At 47.3% G+C, this 18881-nt stretch overlaps 1 protein-coding gene across 1 annotated transcript in view; it reads right to left on the bottom strand.

Annotated features, from left to right (window-relative positions):
- The window catches only part of LOC115125466 (voltage-dependent T-type calcium channel subunit alpha-1I-like), a gene marked incomplete at its 5' end in the record, with an annotated part of 168195 nt that overhangs the window by 68433 nt on the left and 80881 nt on the right, over positions 1 to 18881 (bottom strand). Inside the window, 9 exon segments of the mRNA XM_065010953.1 lie at positions 8251 to 8319; positions 8443 to 8566; positions 10047 to 10147; positions 13803 to 13891; positions 13894 to 14359; positions 15797 to 15969; positions 16774 to 16867; positions 17595 to 17750; positions 18028 to 18145. Coding sequence (XP_064867025.1) covers positions 8251 to 8319; positions 8443 to 8566; positions 10047 to 10147; positions 13803 to 13891; positions 13894 to 14359; positions 15797 to 15969; positions 16774 to 16867; positions 17595 to 17750; positions 18028 to 18145 — 1390 coding nt within the window.

Here is an 18881-nt window from a genome sequence, read left to right as displayed (position 1 = left end):
ACTTAACCCCAATTTTCTCCAGGGGTGCAGTATGGCTGACGCTGTAGAACAACACATTTCACTGCACCTATCTGGTGTATGTGACAATAAATATATATATATATATATTACTACAGGCTATCTAGAGTAAGCCTATATCAATGGCCTGGGGAGAGGCTGGCTGACTGACTGACTGACAGACAGACAGGGGTAATATGATCAGGCCTAAACGCAGAGGAAGAGAGACAGAGACGTGAGGTGGTGTGTTCCACTCAGCCAGGGGCCTGACAAGGCCGTTGCTCCTCTGGTAGATTGGTCAATAATTGATTTGTTTGCATAATTGATGCCCCCTCTTGTGCCAGAACCCTCCGCGGAGAACAGAACGAAGGAATAGAGGGAGAGAGAGGGGAGGAGAGAGAGTGTGGAAAAGAATGAGAGAGAGAGAGAGAGAGAAAGAGAAAGGGAGAGATAGAGAGACGGGGTGAAAGAGATTGACGGCAACTGAAAGATTGATGGCGAATTAATGTCATTGCTATTTGCTTGTCTTGAGTGCAATGGAGAGACTTCCAGGGAGAAAATAAGGAGAAAAGAGGGAGGGAGGGGATAAAAAAATATTGGCACCGTTGATAGCCCATCCAACTACCTCATCCCCATACTGTAATTTATTTTTGCTCCTTTGCACCCCAGTATCTCTACTTGCACATTCATCTTCTGCACATCTATCACTCCAGTGTTTAATTGCTAAATTGTCATTATTTTGCCACTATGGCCTATGGAAAATGATATTATTTTATATTAATAGCTATTAATATATATATTAATATATTAATAGCTCAGAGAAAAACATTTAGCTTAACAAGTACTGTAATAAAAAAAATCTCACAAAGATACATGTCAAAATGATTGGCACCACTGTTTTCAATGCTTCAGCAGCATCCCCTTGCGAGGATAATGGCACTGAGCCTTTTTCTAGAATGTTTTATGAGATTGGAGAACACATCGGGAGGGATCGATCTGAGACCATTCCTCCATACAGAATCTTCTTTCCAGATCCTTGATATTCTTCGGACTGCACTCATGGACGGCCCTCTTTAATTCAAACCACAGGTTTTCAATGAGGTTCAAGTCCGGAGACTGAGCTTGCCATTGCAAAATGTTGATTTTGTGGTCAGTTAGCCATTTCATGGTGGATTGTGATGTGTGCTTGGGGTCATTATCTTTCTGGAAGATCCACTTACGGCCAAGTTTTCAGCTTCCTGGCAGCGGCAAACACATTTTTTACAAAAATGTCCTCGATGAACTTAACAAGGAAGCAAAATAGCCCCATAATATCAAAGATCCACCACCATATTTTACAGTAGGAATGAGGTTATTTTCTGCATATGAAGAGTTTCTTTCCAAAACGCTATAAATCCATACATTTTTCACGTGTGTGTAAAATATTACTGTCCTCAGATTTTTAATTCATAGATTTTAGATGTGTATTACAACTAGTTTTGTTGTGAAACTCTATAGATCCATTGTTTAGCAAGAATGGAATGTTCTTATCCTGTATATTTAACATATAAATTCAACACATCATAAATATAGCCTCATGCTATAGTGTTTGGTTAGAAATAGGCCTCATTCCAAATGTCACCAAATTCCCTATATAGTGTACTACTTTTGACCAGGGCCCAGATCTCACATTACTGTGTTGATTGATTTGATGTTACAAATGTATCATTTGTACAGTTATTTACAAAAAAATGACATTATTTGTCACATTTGACTGTGTAAAACCTTGCAGTGCTACTTTTTTCTCTGCGAGTGAGATGGATATATCTCATTTTGCACAGAATTACTGTTTGTCTCTCTGTAATGAAAGCATATAGTGATAGGTTTCAAACAAATACATTTCTGTCATTTAACAACCCCATGCAATGAGTAGATGGAGAAAAAACACACCAATCTCTTTAGTAAGTTCTTTAAAAAAAAATTGATATATAGCGTTTTTTAGAATGAAACTCATATGCATCCTTCCTTCGGGGCCAAACCCACCACTGGTGTGATAGAGCCAAAGAGCTCTATTTTCATGTCATCTGGCATAGCACCTGGTTTCAATCCAAGTGCCAATGCCGTTTAGAAAACTCCAGGCGTTTACATTTGTTGGTTGTTCTCAATAAAGGCTTTTTTCATGGCAACCCTTCCAAATAGCCTGTTGGCTTGGAGGTGATGTCTAATTGTAGATTTTGGAGACTTGTTGACCCCAAAATGAACAAGTTCTGTAATTCTCTAACTGTGGCCCTTGGACATTCATTTTGCCTTCCGAACCGTCTTCCTCAATGTGGGGAAAAGATACTTGGGCCTCTGCCAGGCAAGTCTCCACTGTTCCAGTGGATTTAAACTTCTTAATTGCACGAAGGGTTTGTGGTATATGGCCAATATACCACGGCTAAGGGCTGTTCTTATGCATGACGCAACGCAGAGTGCCTGGATAAAGCCCACAGCCGTGGCATATTGGCCATATACCACAAAGCCCTAAAGGTGCATTATTGCTATTATAAACTGGTTACCAACAGCAGTAAAAATAAATGTTTTGTCATACCCGAGCTATAAGGTCTCATACCACGGCTTTCAGCCAATCAGCATTCAGCTCTTTAGTTGTTTTTTGTACCATTGCCTGATCTATGAAAGTCAACAACCACTTGTTCTTTGCCTTTCCCCAAGTTTCAACGTTTATTCGCAACGTTCACAGGATACCACAGGTGAAAAGCAGTACAGGGACATTCTTACTGGCTCTTTCCCAACAGTGCAGTAATAAAGTAATACAAAAAAAGAGATACGAGGTAAGATAAAGTATTATCAGGATGCAAGTATACAGCGCATTCGGAATCCAGACCCCTTGACTTTTTCCACATTTTGTTACTTTACAGCCTTATTCTAAAATGGGTTAAATCATTTTTTCCCCCCTCATCAATCTACACACAATACCCTTAATGAAAAAGTGAAAACAGTTTTTTAGACATTTTTGCAAATGTATTGAAAATTTAAAAACCAGAAATACCTTATTTAAATAAGTATTCAGAACCTTTGATATGAGACTCGAAATTGAGATCAGGTGCATCATGTTTCCATTGATTATCCTTGAGATGTTTCTACAACTTGATTGGAGTCCACCTGTGGTAAATTCAATTGATTGGACATGATTTGGAAAGGCACACACCTGTCTATATAAGGTCCCACAGTTGACAATGCATGTCATAGCAAAAACCAAGCCATGAGGTTGAAGGAATTGTCTGTAGAGCTCCGAGACAGGATTGTGTCGAGGCACAGATCTAGGGAAGGGTACTAAAATGTCTGCAGCATTGAAGATCCCCAAGAACAGAGTGGCCTCCATCATTTTTTAATGGAAGAAGTTGGGAACCACCAAGACTCTTCCTAGAGCTGTCCGCCTGGTCAAACTGAGCTATCGAGGGAGAAGGGCATTGATCAGGGAGGTGACCAAGAAACCGATGTTCACTCTAACAGAGCTCCAGAGTTCCTCTGTGGAGATGGGAGAACCTTCCAGAAGGACAGCCATCTCTACAGCACTCCACCAATCAGGCCTTTATGGTAGAGAGGCCAAACGGAAGCCACTCCTCAGCAAAATGCACATGACAGCCCGTTTGAAGTTTGCCAAAAGGCACCTAAAGGACTCAGACCATGAGATTCTCTGATCTGATGAAACCAAGATGACACTCTTTGGCCTGAATGCCAAGCGTCACATCTGGAGGAAACCTGGCACCATCCCTACGGTAAAGCATGGTGATGGCAGCATCATGCTGTGGGGATGTTTTTCAGCGGCAGGGACAGGGAAACTAGTCAGGATTGAGGGAAAGATGAAAGGAGCAAAGTACAGAGAGATTCTTGATGAAAACCTGCTCCAGAGCGCTCAGGACCTCAGACTGGTGCAAAGGTTCACCTTCCAACAACCCTAAGCACACAGCCAAGAAAATGCAGGAGTGGCTTCGGGACACGTCTCTGAATGTCCTTGCGTGGCCCAGTCAGAGCCTGGACTTGAACCCGATCTCTGGAGAGACCTAAAAATAGCTGTGCAGCAACGCTCCCCATCCAACCTGACAGAGCTTGAGTGGATCTGCAGAGAAGAATGGGAGAAACTCCCCAAATACAGGTGTGCCAAGCTTGTAGCGTCATACCCAAGAAGACTCAAGACTGTAATCGCTGCCAAAGGTGCTTCAACAAAGTAAATGTCCTAATTCAGATTTGTATTTACAATACATTTGCCAAAATGTCTAAATACCTGTTTTTGCTTTGTCATTATGGGGTTTTGTGTGTAAATTGATGAGGAAAAAAACTATTTAATGTATTTTTGAATATGCTTTAAAGTTACAAAATGTGGAAAAAGTCAAGGGGTCTGAATACTTTCTGAATGCACCGTATACAGAGCAAAAAGGCAAACTCAGCTCCATCATTCATTGAATCAGATGGCTCATTCATCACAAAACCCACTGATATTGCCAACTACTTTAATTATTTTTTCACTGGCAAGATTTAGTCATGACATGCCAGCAACAAACACTGACACTACACATCCAAGTATAACTCATCAAATTATGTCATTTTTAATTCTGCAACACTTAACAAAGAGCTACAGTTAGTTTTAGAATGGGTGGCAAGGAATAAGCTAGACCTAAGCTAGACCTAAACGGCTGGCCCTTAAATGTACATGGAGAGCTAACATGAATAACATGTATGTACATCTCTCATGGCTTAAAGGGGAGGAGAGATTGACTTCATCAATACTTGTGAAAAGACAGAGAGAGACAGAGACACTAAGTGAAAAGACAGAAAGAAATAGAGACTCTAAGCGAAAAGACAGCAAGAAATAGAGACACTAAGTGAAAAGACAGAAAGAGACAGAGACACTAAGTGAAAAGACAGCAAGAGACGGAGACACTAAGTGAAAAGACAGAAAGAGATAGAGACACTAGAAAAGACAGAAAGAAAAGACAGAAAGAGACAGAGACACTAAGTGAAAAGACAGAAAGAGACAGAGACACTAAGTGAAAAGACAGAAAGAGACAGAGACACTAAGTGAAAAGACAGAGAGAGACAGAGACACTAAGTGAAAAGACAGAAAGAGACAGAACATAAAGAAAAGACAGAAAGAGAGAGACACTAGAGTGAAAAGACAGGAGAAGACTAAGTGAAAAGACAGAAAAGACAGAGACACTAAGGACAGAAAGCACAGAGAAAGAGACAGAGACACACTGAAAAGACAGAAAGAAAAAAGACAGAAAGAGACAGAGACTAAGTGAAAAGAAGAAAGAGACAGAGACACTAAGTGAAAAGTTGAAAGAAAGAGACCTTGTGGGACAGAAAAGATAGAGACACTATTGAAAAGACAGAAAGAGACAGAGACACTAAGTGAAAAGACAGAGAGACAGAACCAAGTGAAAACATTAAATCTAAGACACATAAAGACAAAACCTAAGTGAAAAGACAGAAAGAGACAGTAAAACAGAGACAGAGACACTAACCCTGAAAAGACAAAAGAACCCTAACACTGAAAAGACAGAAAGAGACAGAACTAAACCCTAAGTGAAAAGACAGAAAGAGACAGAGACACTAAGTGAAAAGACAGAGAGAGACAGAGACACTAAGTGAAAGACAGAAAGAGACAGACACTAAGTGAAAAGACAGAAAGAGAAAAGAAATCAGAAAAGAGACAGAGACACTAAGCTACAAAGAGACAGAAAGAGACAGAGATGGTAAGAGAAAAGACAGAAAGAGACAGAGACACTAGAAAGAGAGAGAGAATGAAAAGACAGAAAGAGACAGAGACACTAAGTGAAAAGAAAAGAAGATCAAGACAGAGATAGAGACACTAATGAAAAGACAGAAAGAGACAGAGACACTAAGTGAACTTTGAAAGAGACAGAAAAAGACTGACCCTAAGTGAAAAGATCAGAAAGACACAGAGTCTCTCCAGAGACAGAAAGAGACAAAGTGAAAAGACAGAAAGAGACAGAGACAAAGAGACAGAAAAGACAGAAAGAGACAGAGACACTTGAAAGAGACATGAAGGAAAGAGACACTAAGTGAAAAGACAGAAAGAGAGAGACACTAAGTGAAAAGACAGAAAGAGACAGAGACACTAAGTGAAAAGACAGAAAGAGACAGAGACACTAAGTGAAAAGACAGAAAGAGACAGAGACACTAAGTGAAAAGACAGAAAGAGACAGAGACACTAAGTGAAAAGACAGAAAGAGAGAAAGAGACAGAGAAAAAACACTAAGTTTTGTAAAAAGACAGAAAGATTAGAAAGAGACAGAGACCTCATTGACAGAAAGAAAAGAAGTGAAAAGACAGAAAGAGACAGAGACACTCATGAAAAGACAGAAAGAGACCCAGACACTCTGAAAAGACAGAAAGAGACAGACATTAACTGAAAAGACAGAAAGAGACAGAGAAAGAAAAGACAGAAAGAAGACAGAGACCATGAAAAGACAGAAAGAGACAGAGACACTAACAAAAGAGAGAGAAAGAGACAAGAGAGACCCAGAGAGACTAAGTGAAAAGACAGAAAGAGACAGAGACACAGAGAGAGACTAAGTGAAAAGACAGAGAGACAGAGACACTAAGTGAAAAGACAGAAAGAGACAGAGACACTAAGTGAAAAGACAGAAAGAGACAGACACCAAGTGAAAAGACAGAAAGAGACAGAGACACTAAGTGAAAAGACAGAAAGAGACAGAGACACTAAGTGAAAAGACAGAAAGAGACAGAGACACTAAGTGAAAAGACAGAAAGAGACAGAGACACTAAGTGAAAAGACAGAGAGAGATGAGAACTAAGTGACAGAAAGAGACAGAGACAGAGACACACCAAGTGAAAAGACAGAAAGAGACAGAGACACTAAGTGAAAAGACAGAAAGAGACAGAGACACTAAGTGAAAAGACAGAGAGAGACCAGAGACCTTCTCAGAAAGAGACACCAAGTGAAAAGACAGAAAGAGACAGAGACACTAAGTGAAAAGACAGAAAAGACAGAGACACTAAGTGAAAAGACAGAAAGAGACAGAGACACTAAGTGAAAAGACAGAAAGAGACAGAGACACTAAGTGAAAAGACAGAAAGAGACAGAGACGCTAAGTGAAAAGACAGAAAGAGACAGAGACACTAAGTGAAAAGACAGAAAGAGACAGAGACACTAAGTGAAAAGACAGAGCTTGAGAAAGAGACCTAAGTGAAAGACAGAAAGAGACAGAGACACTAAGTGAAAGAGTTTCCACACTAAGTGAAAAGACAGCACTAAGTGAAAAGACAGAAAGGACAGAGCTCAGACAGGAAAGAAAGAACTAAGTGAAAAAGAAAGAAAGAGACATCCTAAGTGAAAAGACGGTACCAGAAGACTAGAGACACTGAAAAGACAGAAAAGAGACACTGCCAATGTTTGACAGAGACATGGCGGTGTGCTTGATTTATACATCTGACACTAAGTGAAAAAAGACAGAAACAGCCTGAGACACTCATTTGAAAAGACAGAGAGAAATAGAGACACTAAGTGAAAAGACAGAAAGAGACAGAGACACTGTGAAAAGACAGAAAGAGACAGAGACACTAGGTGAAAAGACCAACAGACAGAGAGACACTAAGTGAAAAGACAGAAAGAGACAGGGACAGAGATCAGAGACCTAAGTGAAAAGACAAAGAAACAGAGACACTAAGTGAAAAGACAGAAAGAGACAGAGACACTAAGTGAAAAGACAGAGAGAGACAGAGGCTAAGTGAAAAGACAGGTGACACAGACACTACAGACAACAGATGAACAGACACTAAATAGAGACACTAAGTGAAAAAATAAAGCCTTGAGACATTGAGAGGTGTTAGAGCTGAGCAGGAAACTAGAAATGAAAGAGTGAATGCACTAAATAGAGACTCTATGAGAAAATAAAGAAAGAGATTGAGAGGTCATTAGAAAGCACACGCACGCACACACGCACGCACACAGTGTTGTATAAATAACCTTGTGGGGACACACAATTCAGTCCCATTCAAAATCCTATTTTCCTATTTTCCTAACCTTAACATTAAATCTAACCATAACCACAAAACCTAACCCTAACAGTAAAACTAGCTCCTAACCCTGAACCTAATTCTAACCCTAACACTAATTCTAACCGTAACCCTAAACCCCCTAGAAATAGAATTTGACCCGAGAGACTAAGAACATTTCCTGAGTTGGTCAAAGTTGTTTACTATTCTTGTTCACAAGAATCACTATACCTTGAGCGTCATCTCTGCTACAAAGATGGCTGTGAAGACGTAGTTGGAGATGGTTAGGAAGACTCTTTCCTATACATAGAGAGAGAGAGATGGAGGGAGAAAGAGAGAGATGATAGAAATAGAAGATCATTGACTTGACACCACTAATTATATTTGTATGGTTGAAACCTAGTGGTGAACTTTGATCCTGACCAGGCTGCCCTGCATGATCTTGGGTCTCTCCAGAGCCACGGTGATGCAGTTGGAGAAGATGAACGCTAGCACCACATAGTCAAACATCTTGTAGGCTATGATGGACTGGCATACCCGCCTGAACCTGAGAGAGGGAGGCAGGCAGGTGGGGAGGGAGGGAGATAGTGGAGAGAGAGGGAGTGGTATTGGGAGACAGAAAGGAAGAGAAAGAGAGCAAGAGGGAAAAAGATAAACAATTTAAAAACACGTGTTTTGTAACATCGCTACTGATTAAAACCCATTATTGTGCCTCATTGACAGAGAACTGGGGATTGCTCATCATTCAGTCAGATAATAGCCCCATTCTCTCTGATTATTTCATTTCCTTTCAAAGCAATTCCCATTAACTGGTGTTGTAAAGGCACCATGCTCCATAGAGACACCACTACAATAGAGAGAGAGAGAGACACAGAGAGACCCAGAGAGACAAGCTGAGAGATACACACACAGAGAGAGACACAGAGAGACACAAACCATTTCTGTATGGACCTCCCTTTGTGCTGAAACAGGAAATGGCCTCCCCAAAACTGTTGCCACAAAGTTGGAAACACAGAATCATCTAGAATGTCATTGCATGCTGTAGAGTTATGATTTCCCTTCACTGGAACTAAAGGGTCTAGCCTGAACCATGAAAAACAGCCCCAGACCATTATTCCTTCTCCACCAAGAGCTTTACACCACTCCAGCCAACTCCAGCCAACACTTCTCATTAGGCATGGTGATCCTAGGCTTGTGTGCGGCTGCTCGGCCATGGAAGCTCCCGACAAACAGTTATTGTGCTGACGTTGCTTCCAGAGGCAGTGTTGCAAATGAGGACAGACGATTTTACGCGCTTCAGCACTCGTTGGTCCCGTTCTGTGAGCTTGTGTGGCCTACGTCTTCAATGCTGAGCCGTTGTTGCTCCTAGATGTTTCCACTTCACAATAACAGCACTTAAAGTTAACCAGGGCAGCTCTAGCAGGGCAGAAATTTAATAAACGGACTTGTTGGAAAGGTGGCATCCTCTGACGGTACCACCTTGAAAGTCACTGAGCTCTTCAGTAAGGCCATTCGACTGCCAATGTTTGTCTATGGAGATTGCATGGCGGTGTGCTTGATTTTATACATCTGTCAGCCACTAGTGTGGCTGAAACAGCCTGAATCCACTCATTTGACGAGGTGTCCACAGACGTTTGTATATACCGTGTACCTCCACAGCTAACAGAACACTGTTGCAATGCCTTCCAGCCTGAGCTCCCATCTCTGAGCCCTGAGGTGGATTTATTGTTGACCAACAGATGGAGGATCACTATGGGAAGCCTCCCTTTGCTACCTCAGGGACAGAGATCCATACACTAATGAGGCAGGTATTCTGCTAAGGTGGTGCTCGGCAATTCTTCTCTCGGGGAGTGGGGATCCACAGGCTGTGCAGGCTTTCGTTCTAGCCTAGCACAAATGCATCGGATTCAACAATTTATGAACGAAACACCAAAGCCTTGAATTGCTGTATCAGAGGTGTTAGTGCTGAGCAGGAAATGAAATGAAAGAGTGAATGAGTGAAAACAGGGATTGACAGACAGACAGACCTGTTCTGAGGAGAGAAGAGGAAGACAGACCAGTCCTCTCTGGTCTCACACCACTCTGGCCTGTACACCTCCATCATCTTCTGGATACGGAAACACAGACTCTGGAGGAGGGACACAGCACACACACACACACAATGTCAGAATACACACACAGTCAGAATACACACACATGCACATGTGAACGTAGGCAGGGAGGCAGGCAGGCACGCACATACGCACACATACACACACAGTTTGGTGAGTGAATTCAGTACACACAAACACACTGGTTCTAGACAAAGAGAAACGGCTATACTGTATAATACAATAAGATCATTCCGATTATTCCACCTCCCAAGAGAAAAGATGAAACTTCTGTCTTAATTGTTTACAAGAGAGGACACTTTCCTTTATCAACACCTAGAAGCATAATATCCAGCATCCCCATTGGTCTGCTCTACTCAGTGACTGTGTCCCAAATGGAACCCCAATCCCTATATAGTGCACCATATGCCCTGGTCAGAGTAGTGCACTACATAGGCAATATGGTGCCATTTTGTGTAACTAGCATTATTAATTGTCCCTGGTTCAGCCCTGTATGTATGGGATTGTTTACTGTTGAAACAATAGAATCCCAGGGGAGAGACATAACGGGGAATCTACTGGAGAATGTATTCCCGGATATTTATTTTATAAACTGCTATACACAGTGTGTTTATTCTACTATAAGCTGCCTTGTGCTGCTGGTCATGAATAACACTGATACAACAACAGTTCCTTCTCTCCTATCTACAGTATCTGTCTTTACCAAGACGACAGGATGTCACTGGGACTGTGAACGTTCCAGGGTGTTTTTAAAGTGAATAGGACTTTATCATTGTTCATCATCACAACCAAGTCACTTTAATCTCATCATTCAGATCCTCCTCCCTTACTCCTCACCACACTCCTCACCACACTCCTCACCACACTCCCCACCACCTCACCACACTCCTCACCACACTCCTCACCACACTCCCCACCACCACACTCCCCACCACACTCCTCACTCACTCCCACCACTCCTCACCACCCCTCCCACCACCACACTCCTCACCACACTCCTCACCACACTCCCCACCACACTCCTCACCACACTCCTCACCACCACACTCCCACCACCACACTCCCACCACCACACCCCCACCACACTCCTCACCACACTCCCCACCACCACACTCCCACCACACTCCTCACCACACTCCTCACCACACTCCTCACCACACTCCCCCACTCCCCACCCTCCCACCACCACACTCCCACCACACTCCCCACCACACTCCCCACCACCACACTCCCACCACACTCCTCACCACACTCCCACCACACTCCCCACCACACCCCCACCACACTCCCACCACCACCACACTCCTCACCACACTCCCCACCACACTCCCACCACACTCCCACCACACACCACTCCTCACCACACTCCTCACCACACTCCCACCACACTCCCCACACTCACCACCACCTCCCACCACACTCCCCACCACACTCCCCCACCACACTCCCCACCACACTCCTCACCACACCCTCACCACCACTCCCCACCACTCCCACACTCACTCACCACCACCACTCCTCCCACCACACTCCCCACCACACTCCCACCACCACTCCCCACCACACTCCCCACTCCCACCACACTCCCCACCACACTCCTCACCACACTCCCCACCACACTCCCACACTCCCACCACACTCCCTCACCACACTCCCACCACACTCCCCCACCCACTCCTCACTCACTCCCCACCACACCACACTCCTCACCACACTCCCCACCACCTCACCACACTCCCCACCACACTCCTCACCACACCACACTCCACACTCCCCACCACACTCCCCACCACACTCCCTCACCACACCCACCACCACACTCCCCACCACACCTCCCCACTCACCACCACACTCCCACCACCACACTCCCACCACACTCCCACCACACTCCTCACCCCACCACACTCCTCACCACACTCCCCCACCACACTCCCCACCACACCACACTCCCCTCACCACACTCCTCACCACACTCCTCACCACACTCCCCACCACACCACCACCACACTCCCACCACACTCCCCACCACACTCCCACCACACTCCTCCACACACCACACTCCCACCACACTCCCCACCACACTCCCACCACACTCCTCCTCACCACACTCCCCACCACACTCCCCACCACACTCCTCACCACCTCACTCCCCACCACACTCCCACACCACCACTCCTCACCACCCTCACTCCCACCACCCCACCACACTCCCACCTCACCACACTCCCACCACTCCTCACCACCACCACACTCCCCACCACACTCCTCACCCACACTCCCACCACACTCCTCACCACACTCCCCACCACACTCCTCACCACACTCCTCACCCACCACACTCCCCACCACACTCCTCACCACACTCCTCACCACACTCCTCACCACACTCCTCACCACCTCCCCACCACACTCCTCACACACTCCTCACCACACTCCTCACCCTCCCCCCACCTCCCCACCACCACTCCCACCACACTCCCCACCACACTCCCACCACACCCACCACACCCACCACACTCCTCACCACACTCCTCACCACACTCCTCACCACACACTCCCCCCACACTCCTCACCACTCCTCACCACTCCTCACCACACTCCTCACCACTCCTCACCACCTCCTCCCCACCACACACCCCTCACCACACTCCTCACCCACAGTCCTCACCACACTCCTCACCACAGTCCTCACCACACTCCTCACCCCACACTCCTCACCACAGTCCTCACCACAGTCCTCACCACACTCCTCACCACAGTCCTCACCACACTCTTCACCACACACCCCTCACCCACCCTCTCACCCACCCTCACCCCACACCCCCCTCACCCAACCTCACCCCACACCTCCCTCTCACCCACCTTCTCACCCAACCTCACCCCTCACCCACCCTCTCACCCAATCTCACCCCACACCTCCCCTCACCCACCCTCTCACCCAACCTCACCACACACCTCCCAATCACCCACCCTCTCACCCAACCTCACCCCCACACCTTTCCCTCACCCACCCTCTCACCTCCCCTGACCCACCCTCTTACCCAACCTCACCTCCCCTCACCCACCCTCTCACCCAACCTCACCCCCATCCCCCCTCACCCAGCCTCACTCCACACCTCCCCTCACCCACCCCTCACCCAATGTCACCTCACCCACCCCTCTCACCCAACCTCAACCCACACCTCCCCCCCCACCCTCTCACCCCACACCTCACCCAACCTCACCCCACCCCCCCTCACCCACCCTCACCCAACCTCACCCCACACCTCCCCCTCACCCACCCTCTCATCCAACCTCACCCCACACCTAACCCACCCTCTCACCCAACATCACCCCACACCTCCCCCTCATCCCCACCTCACCCACCCTCTCACCCAACCTCACCCCCAAACCACCCCTCACCCACCCTCTCACCCAACCTCATCCCCACACCTCACCCAACCTCACCCCACCCACCCTCTCACCCAAGCTCACTCCTCACCTCCCCTCACCCACCCCACACCCAACCTCATCCCCACCCTCACCAACCTCTCACCCATCCTCCTCCAAACACATCTCACCTCACCCATCCTCACCCCCACACCTTCCCCTCACCAAATCTCTCACCCATCCTCATCCACACACATCCACCTCACCCCCCAGACCTCCCCCTCACCCCCAACACAAACTCACATAGTCAATGTCATCGTCCAGGTCCTCTCTGTCCTTGCGTGTGTTGACCTGAGGGAACACCTCTGTCAGTAGCTGTGGATGTGGATGTGATGCGGTAGCTGAAGTTGAAGCTGGAGCTGGGCTGATGGGGCCTTCCCATTGCAGTCCTGGTGCTCCCCCCCAGCCCCTCCACCAACCAACCCACTGGAGAAGCTCTTCTTCCTGGGGTAAGGCAGCATTGACGCCAGGGGGGTCCCCGGGACCTGGAGGAGCTCCGGCAGCTCCAAGGACAGCGCCCGGCGGTCCCGCCGCGGGACAAAGTTTAGGGCCAGGAGGGGAGGAGGGTGGGCGAGGTGTGGAGGAGGGTGAGGGGGGGAGAGGAGGGACTCCTGCTCGGCCGGGTGGGTGGCGTGGGGGCTGCGGGAGCGCAGGCTACCCCCTCCTCCTACCCCCAACCCCAGGCCCGAGGCTCGAGAGGGGCGACCCAGGCTATTCCAGCTGGACCGCCGGCCCCACATTGCCTGGGTCTGGGAGGCAGGGCGGCCCCAGTTGTGGTACAGGGAGCTGCTCCCCCGACACTGGGGGAGAGAGAGGGATACAAAGAGGGAGAGACAGACGGAGAGGGAGAGAAAGAGACAGACAGAGTGGGAGAGGGAGAAAGAGGGAGGGAGAGGGAGAGAAATACATAGAGGGAGAGGAAGAGAGACAGACGAGAGGGAGAGGGAGAGAGACAGATGGAGAGGGAGAGGAAGAGAGACACACGAGAGGGAGAGGAAGAGAGACAGACGAGAGGGAGAGGGAGAGAGACAGATGGAGAGGGAGAGAGACAGATGGAGAGGGAGAGGGAGAGAGACAGACGAGAGGGAGAGGGAGAGAGACAGATGGAGGGAGAGGGAGAGAGACAGATGGAGAGGGAGAGGGAGAGAGACAGACGAGAGGGAGAGGGAGAGGGAGAGAGACAGATGGAGAGGGAGAGGGAGAGAGACAGACGAGAGGGAGAGGGAGAGGGAGAGAGACAGATGGAGAGGGAGAGGAAGAGAGACAGACGAGAGGGAGAGGGAGAGAGACAGATGGAGAGGGAGAGGGAGAGAGGCAGATGGAGAAGGAGAAGGAGAGAAATACATAGAGGGAGAGGGAGAGGGAGAGAAATATGGAAAGGGAGAGGGACAAAGAGGGAGAGGAAGAGAGACAGACGAGAGGGAGAGGGAGAGAGACAGACAAGAGGGAGAGGGAGAGAGACAGATGGAGAGGGAGAGGGAGAGAGGCAGATGGAGAGGGAGAGAGGCAGATGGAGAGGGAGAGAGACAGACGAGAGGGAGAGGAAGAGAGACAGACGAGAGGGAGAGGGAGAGAGACAGATGGAGAGGGAGAGGGAGAGAGGCAGATGGAGAAGGAGAGAAATACATAGAGGGAGAGGGAGAGGGAGAGAAATATGGAAAGCGAGAGGGACAAAGAGGGAGAGGAAGAGAGACAGACGAGAGGGAGAGAGACAGATGGAGATGGAGAGGAAGATAGACAGATGGAGAGGGAGAGGAAGAGAGACAGATGGAGAGGGAGAGGAAGAGAGACAGATGGAGAGGGAGAGGGAGAGGAAGAGAGACAGATGGAGAGGGAGAGGAAGAGAGACAGATGGAGAGGGAGAGGAAGAGAGACAGATGGAGAGGGAGAGAAATATGGAAAGGGAGAGGGACAAAGAGGGAGAGGAAGAGAGACAAAGAGGAAGAAGGAGAGAGATCGAGGGAGAGAGAAACCATTAGGCCAACCCAGCCATTTGCAGTGACTGCAGAGGGATCAAATAAAGAACTGAAGAAAAAATACATTTCAATGATGGGAAATTTCTTTTTAAATGGGCAGTTTGAAGTCATTTCCTGAATTGATTGCAACCATAGCAAGACACATCTTGTTCTGACCCAGTCCGTTACAAACCAGTTCTCCTTCCCATTGTACCTCCCTCCCTCTTTCCTCTTTCCTCCTCTCTCCAGTCTCCTCCCTCCCTCCTTCCTCCCACCACTCACCAGAGCCCTGCCCTCCAGGTTAGCCCTGCCCTCCAGGTTAGCCCTGCCCAGAGAGATGACACTGTTTTTGCGTGAGCCCAGAGCGAAAGTGAGTCTGTCGGCCGTGTACAGACCCGTGGGCGTTGGGGACAGGTCCAGGTGACCGTTGGGGGTTAGCGTGCAGATCTTAGGGTCTGGGAGAGAGAGAGGAAGGGGATGAGGAGAAGGAGAGGGGAGGGGAGGAAGAGAGAGAGAGAGATTGGAGGGATAGATGGAGTGAGAGAGTGAGAGCGAGAGAGAGAGAGAATCAGATAGAAAGAGTCAGCATGGAACTGCAAAGCACATCTTGGAAGATAAAAGAAAATGGCATAGACTGACTCAGCACATTCTCAACCTAACCTGGTCTGACTAGCTCATGGAGTGCACTGTAAGTTTGTACAGTAAGATACGTTTAGTTTGTGTATGTCCATAGGGAGGAGAAGAGAGTGGAGAAGTTCTGTTGTAACACATGTATTATTGAACATTTCTGCCACTTCCACTTCAGAGAGACCAGGCTTGATCTGGGAAACATTCCTAGCCTGGTCCCATCTGTTTGTGCTGCCTTCCTAACAATGGCATTGCCATTTTTCATGGCAAACATGACTGTAGGATTTAGCAAAACTGCACAAATGTATCTGGGAGCAGGCCAAAGCATTCAGCATCAGTGACTGGTTTACTGTTAAAATCAGACTTTTACTCTTTACGATTCATACACTACATCTATTCAAAATCATTCATACATCTTTTGAAAAAGGGAGGTTTGACATTAGCAATGGCATTAATAGACTGGGTGAACTGTCCCCTTGGTGAATTCTGCGGCTTCCCTGACTCAATTAAATCTACCTTGTAGTGGTTGCTGTACAACTAACCTCTCCCAGTGAACCTGTTCAGCCATTGCGGCTTTACAAGGTAGTGTTTCTACAGTTTCTACAGTATAGTTTTATGCCTCTGAGCCATACCAGAGAGATGAAGAGAGTCCTTCAGCTTGTCAGAGTTCTCGTCAAAGTTACATGAGGACCTGTCGTCTTCGGAGTACGACCGGTTGGCATCCCCCTGTTTCCAGAGGAGAGAGGGAGAGAGAGAGAGAGAGGGGGAGAGAGACAGAGAGAGAGAGAGAGGGAGAGAGGGAGAGAGTTGGAGAGAGGGAGGGAGAGAGAGAGAGAGAGAGAGTTGGAGAGAGGAGGGAGGGAGGAGAGAGAGAGAGAGAGAGAGAGAGAGAGAAAGAAAGAGAGAGAGAGAGAGGGAGAGGGAGAGAGGGAGAGAGAGAGAGAGAGAGAGGGGGGAGAGAGAGAGAGGGAGAGAGAGAGAGAGAGAGAGAGAGAGAGAGAGAGAGAGAGAGAGAGAGAGAGAGAGAGAGAGAGAGAGAGAGAGAGAGAGAGAGAGAGAGGGGGTGGAGGGAAGGAGCGAAAGAAAGAGCAATTAGAACTATGACAACAGCCACAGGCATATTTAAATAGAAAACGTCAATCTTACCTGGCCTCATTCTGAAAGTATCCGAGAGGTAGGCCAGCTAAGTGACTTTTAAAGTTTTATCCCAGCCTTGATTTACTAAAAGCTACAGATCCAGGCAGTCAGAGTCAGTTTCTTAAGTGCCCAATCTGCTCTTTAGCTAAGAGCTCTATCCAATCAGAACAGGTTACCACATCCTAGAGACTGAGACCACCCTTGCCTGTCTCATTAATGATTCATGTATCTCTGACAGACAGTTTAACTGGAGCCTGTGAGTGGAAATTCACCAACAATGGAGGACTAATCAAATTTACAAAATCTGTGGTCTGACCTCAGCCTGAAAGCCCTCTACCAAGATGGCCACCAGCAGGTTGAAGAGGACGTAGTTGCCAAAGGTCATTAGAGCCACAAAGTAGAGAGCAGCACAGGGAGAGGTGGAGGCCATTCCATTATACAGCACCATGTTCCAGTCTTCCTGAGTCAGAATCTGGGGAATACAGCATATAGATGAAGTTATACAGTTTATACAGCCATTCACATAAATGAACTGAACAGGGCCTGAAATATATCTTTGTGGTACCCCTTTCGAAATGTCCAGGAAACCACATTGAGTTGCATGTGAATGCAACTAAATGTGTGTGTGTGTGTGTTTGTGTTTCTGCCTGTGTGTGTGTTTCCGCCAGTGTGTGTGTGTGTGTGTGTGTGTGTGTTTGTGTGTGTGTGCATGCACTTTCCATGCATTTGCATATGTGTGTGTTCTATACCTGAAACACAGTGACAATGGCCCACAGTAGAGAGTCAAAGTTCTTCCTGTCAGGAACAGTGTCTCCAGTGTCTGTCTTCAGACTGAACTTACAGCCAAAGATGTGCATCCCCAGGATACTGGAATAGGACAGAGATATGTCAACTATAAACAGTAACATACATTAGTTGCAGCACGATACGCCTAACACACACACACACACACACACACACACACACACACACACACACACACACACACACACACACACACACACACACACACACACACACACACACACACACACACACACACACACACACACACACAGGAAAACAGTGAGCTGTGTATTTGGGGCTTCTGGTTTTGAAAACATACACTTCCTACATGGTGAAGTAGCGCCTAAGAGCTTCTTCTAACCAGTGACAAGGGAAGGGTTGTGAATGGAACACTGTAACACCCAGAGTGGATACAATACCCATAGTGCCTTCAGGAGCAGCAGCAGGGATCAATAACATTCACAAATCTACAGTGGGAAGATAGATAGGTTGTGGGAGTCTGTTAGCTCACTCCATCGCTAGCCCGCTACCATCTGCTCAGTGCACTTACGTGAGATTGCAGTGCTGCAGCGTGTGTGTGTGTGTGTGTTTATACTCGTGTCTCGATGAACACCAGGGGAGTGCTCGCTGTTATTGCTCTCTCTCCATCAATCACACTCTACTGCTTATAGTCCTGTCACTCAAACAAGAAGGCCATTGCTCTTCTGAAGCTGGAGGGGACTAGCCTCACAGACAACACACACACAGACAGAGAGAGGAGACAGACAGAGAGAGGAGACTAGCCTCTACATTACTACCCTCACAGACAACACACACA

Source organism: Oncorhynchus nerka, linkage group LG26, assembly GCF_034236695.1.
Source record: "Oncorhynchus nerka isolate Pitt River linkage group LG26, Oner_Uvic_2.0, whole genome shotgun sequence".
Taxonomy (NCBI): Eukaryota; Metazoa; Chordata; class Actinopteri; order Salmoniformes; family Salmonidae; genus Oncorhynchus; species Oncorhynchus nerka.
This window is presented reverse-complemented; position numbering and strand designations above follow the sequence as displayed.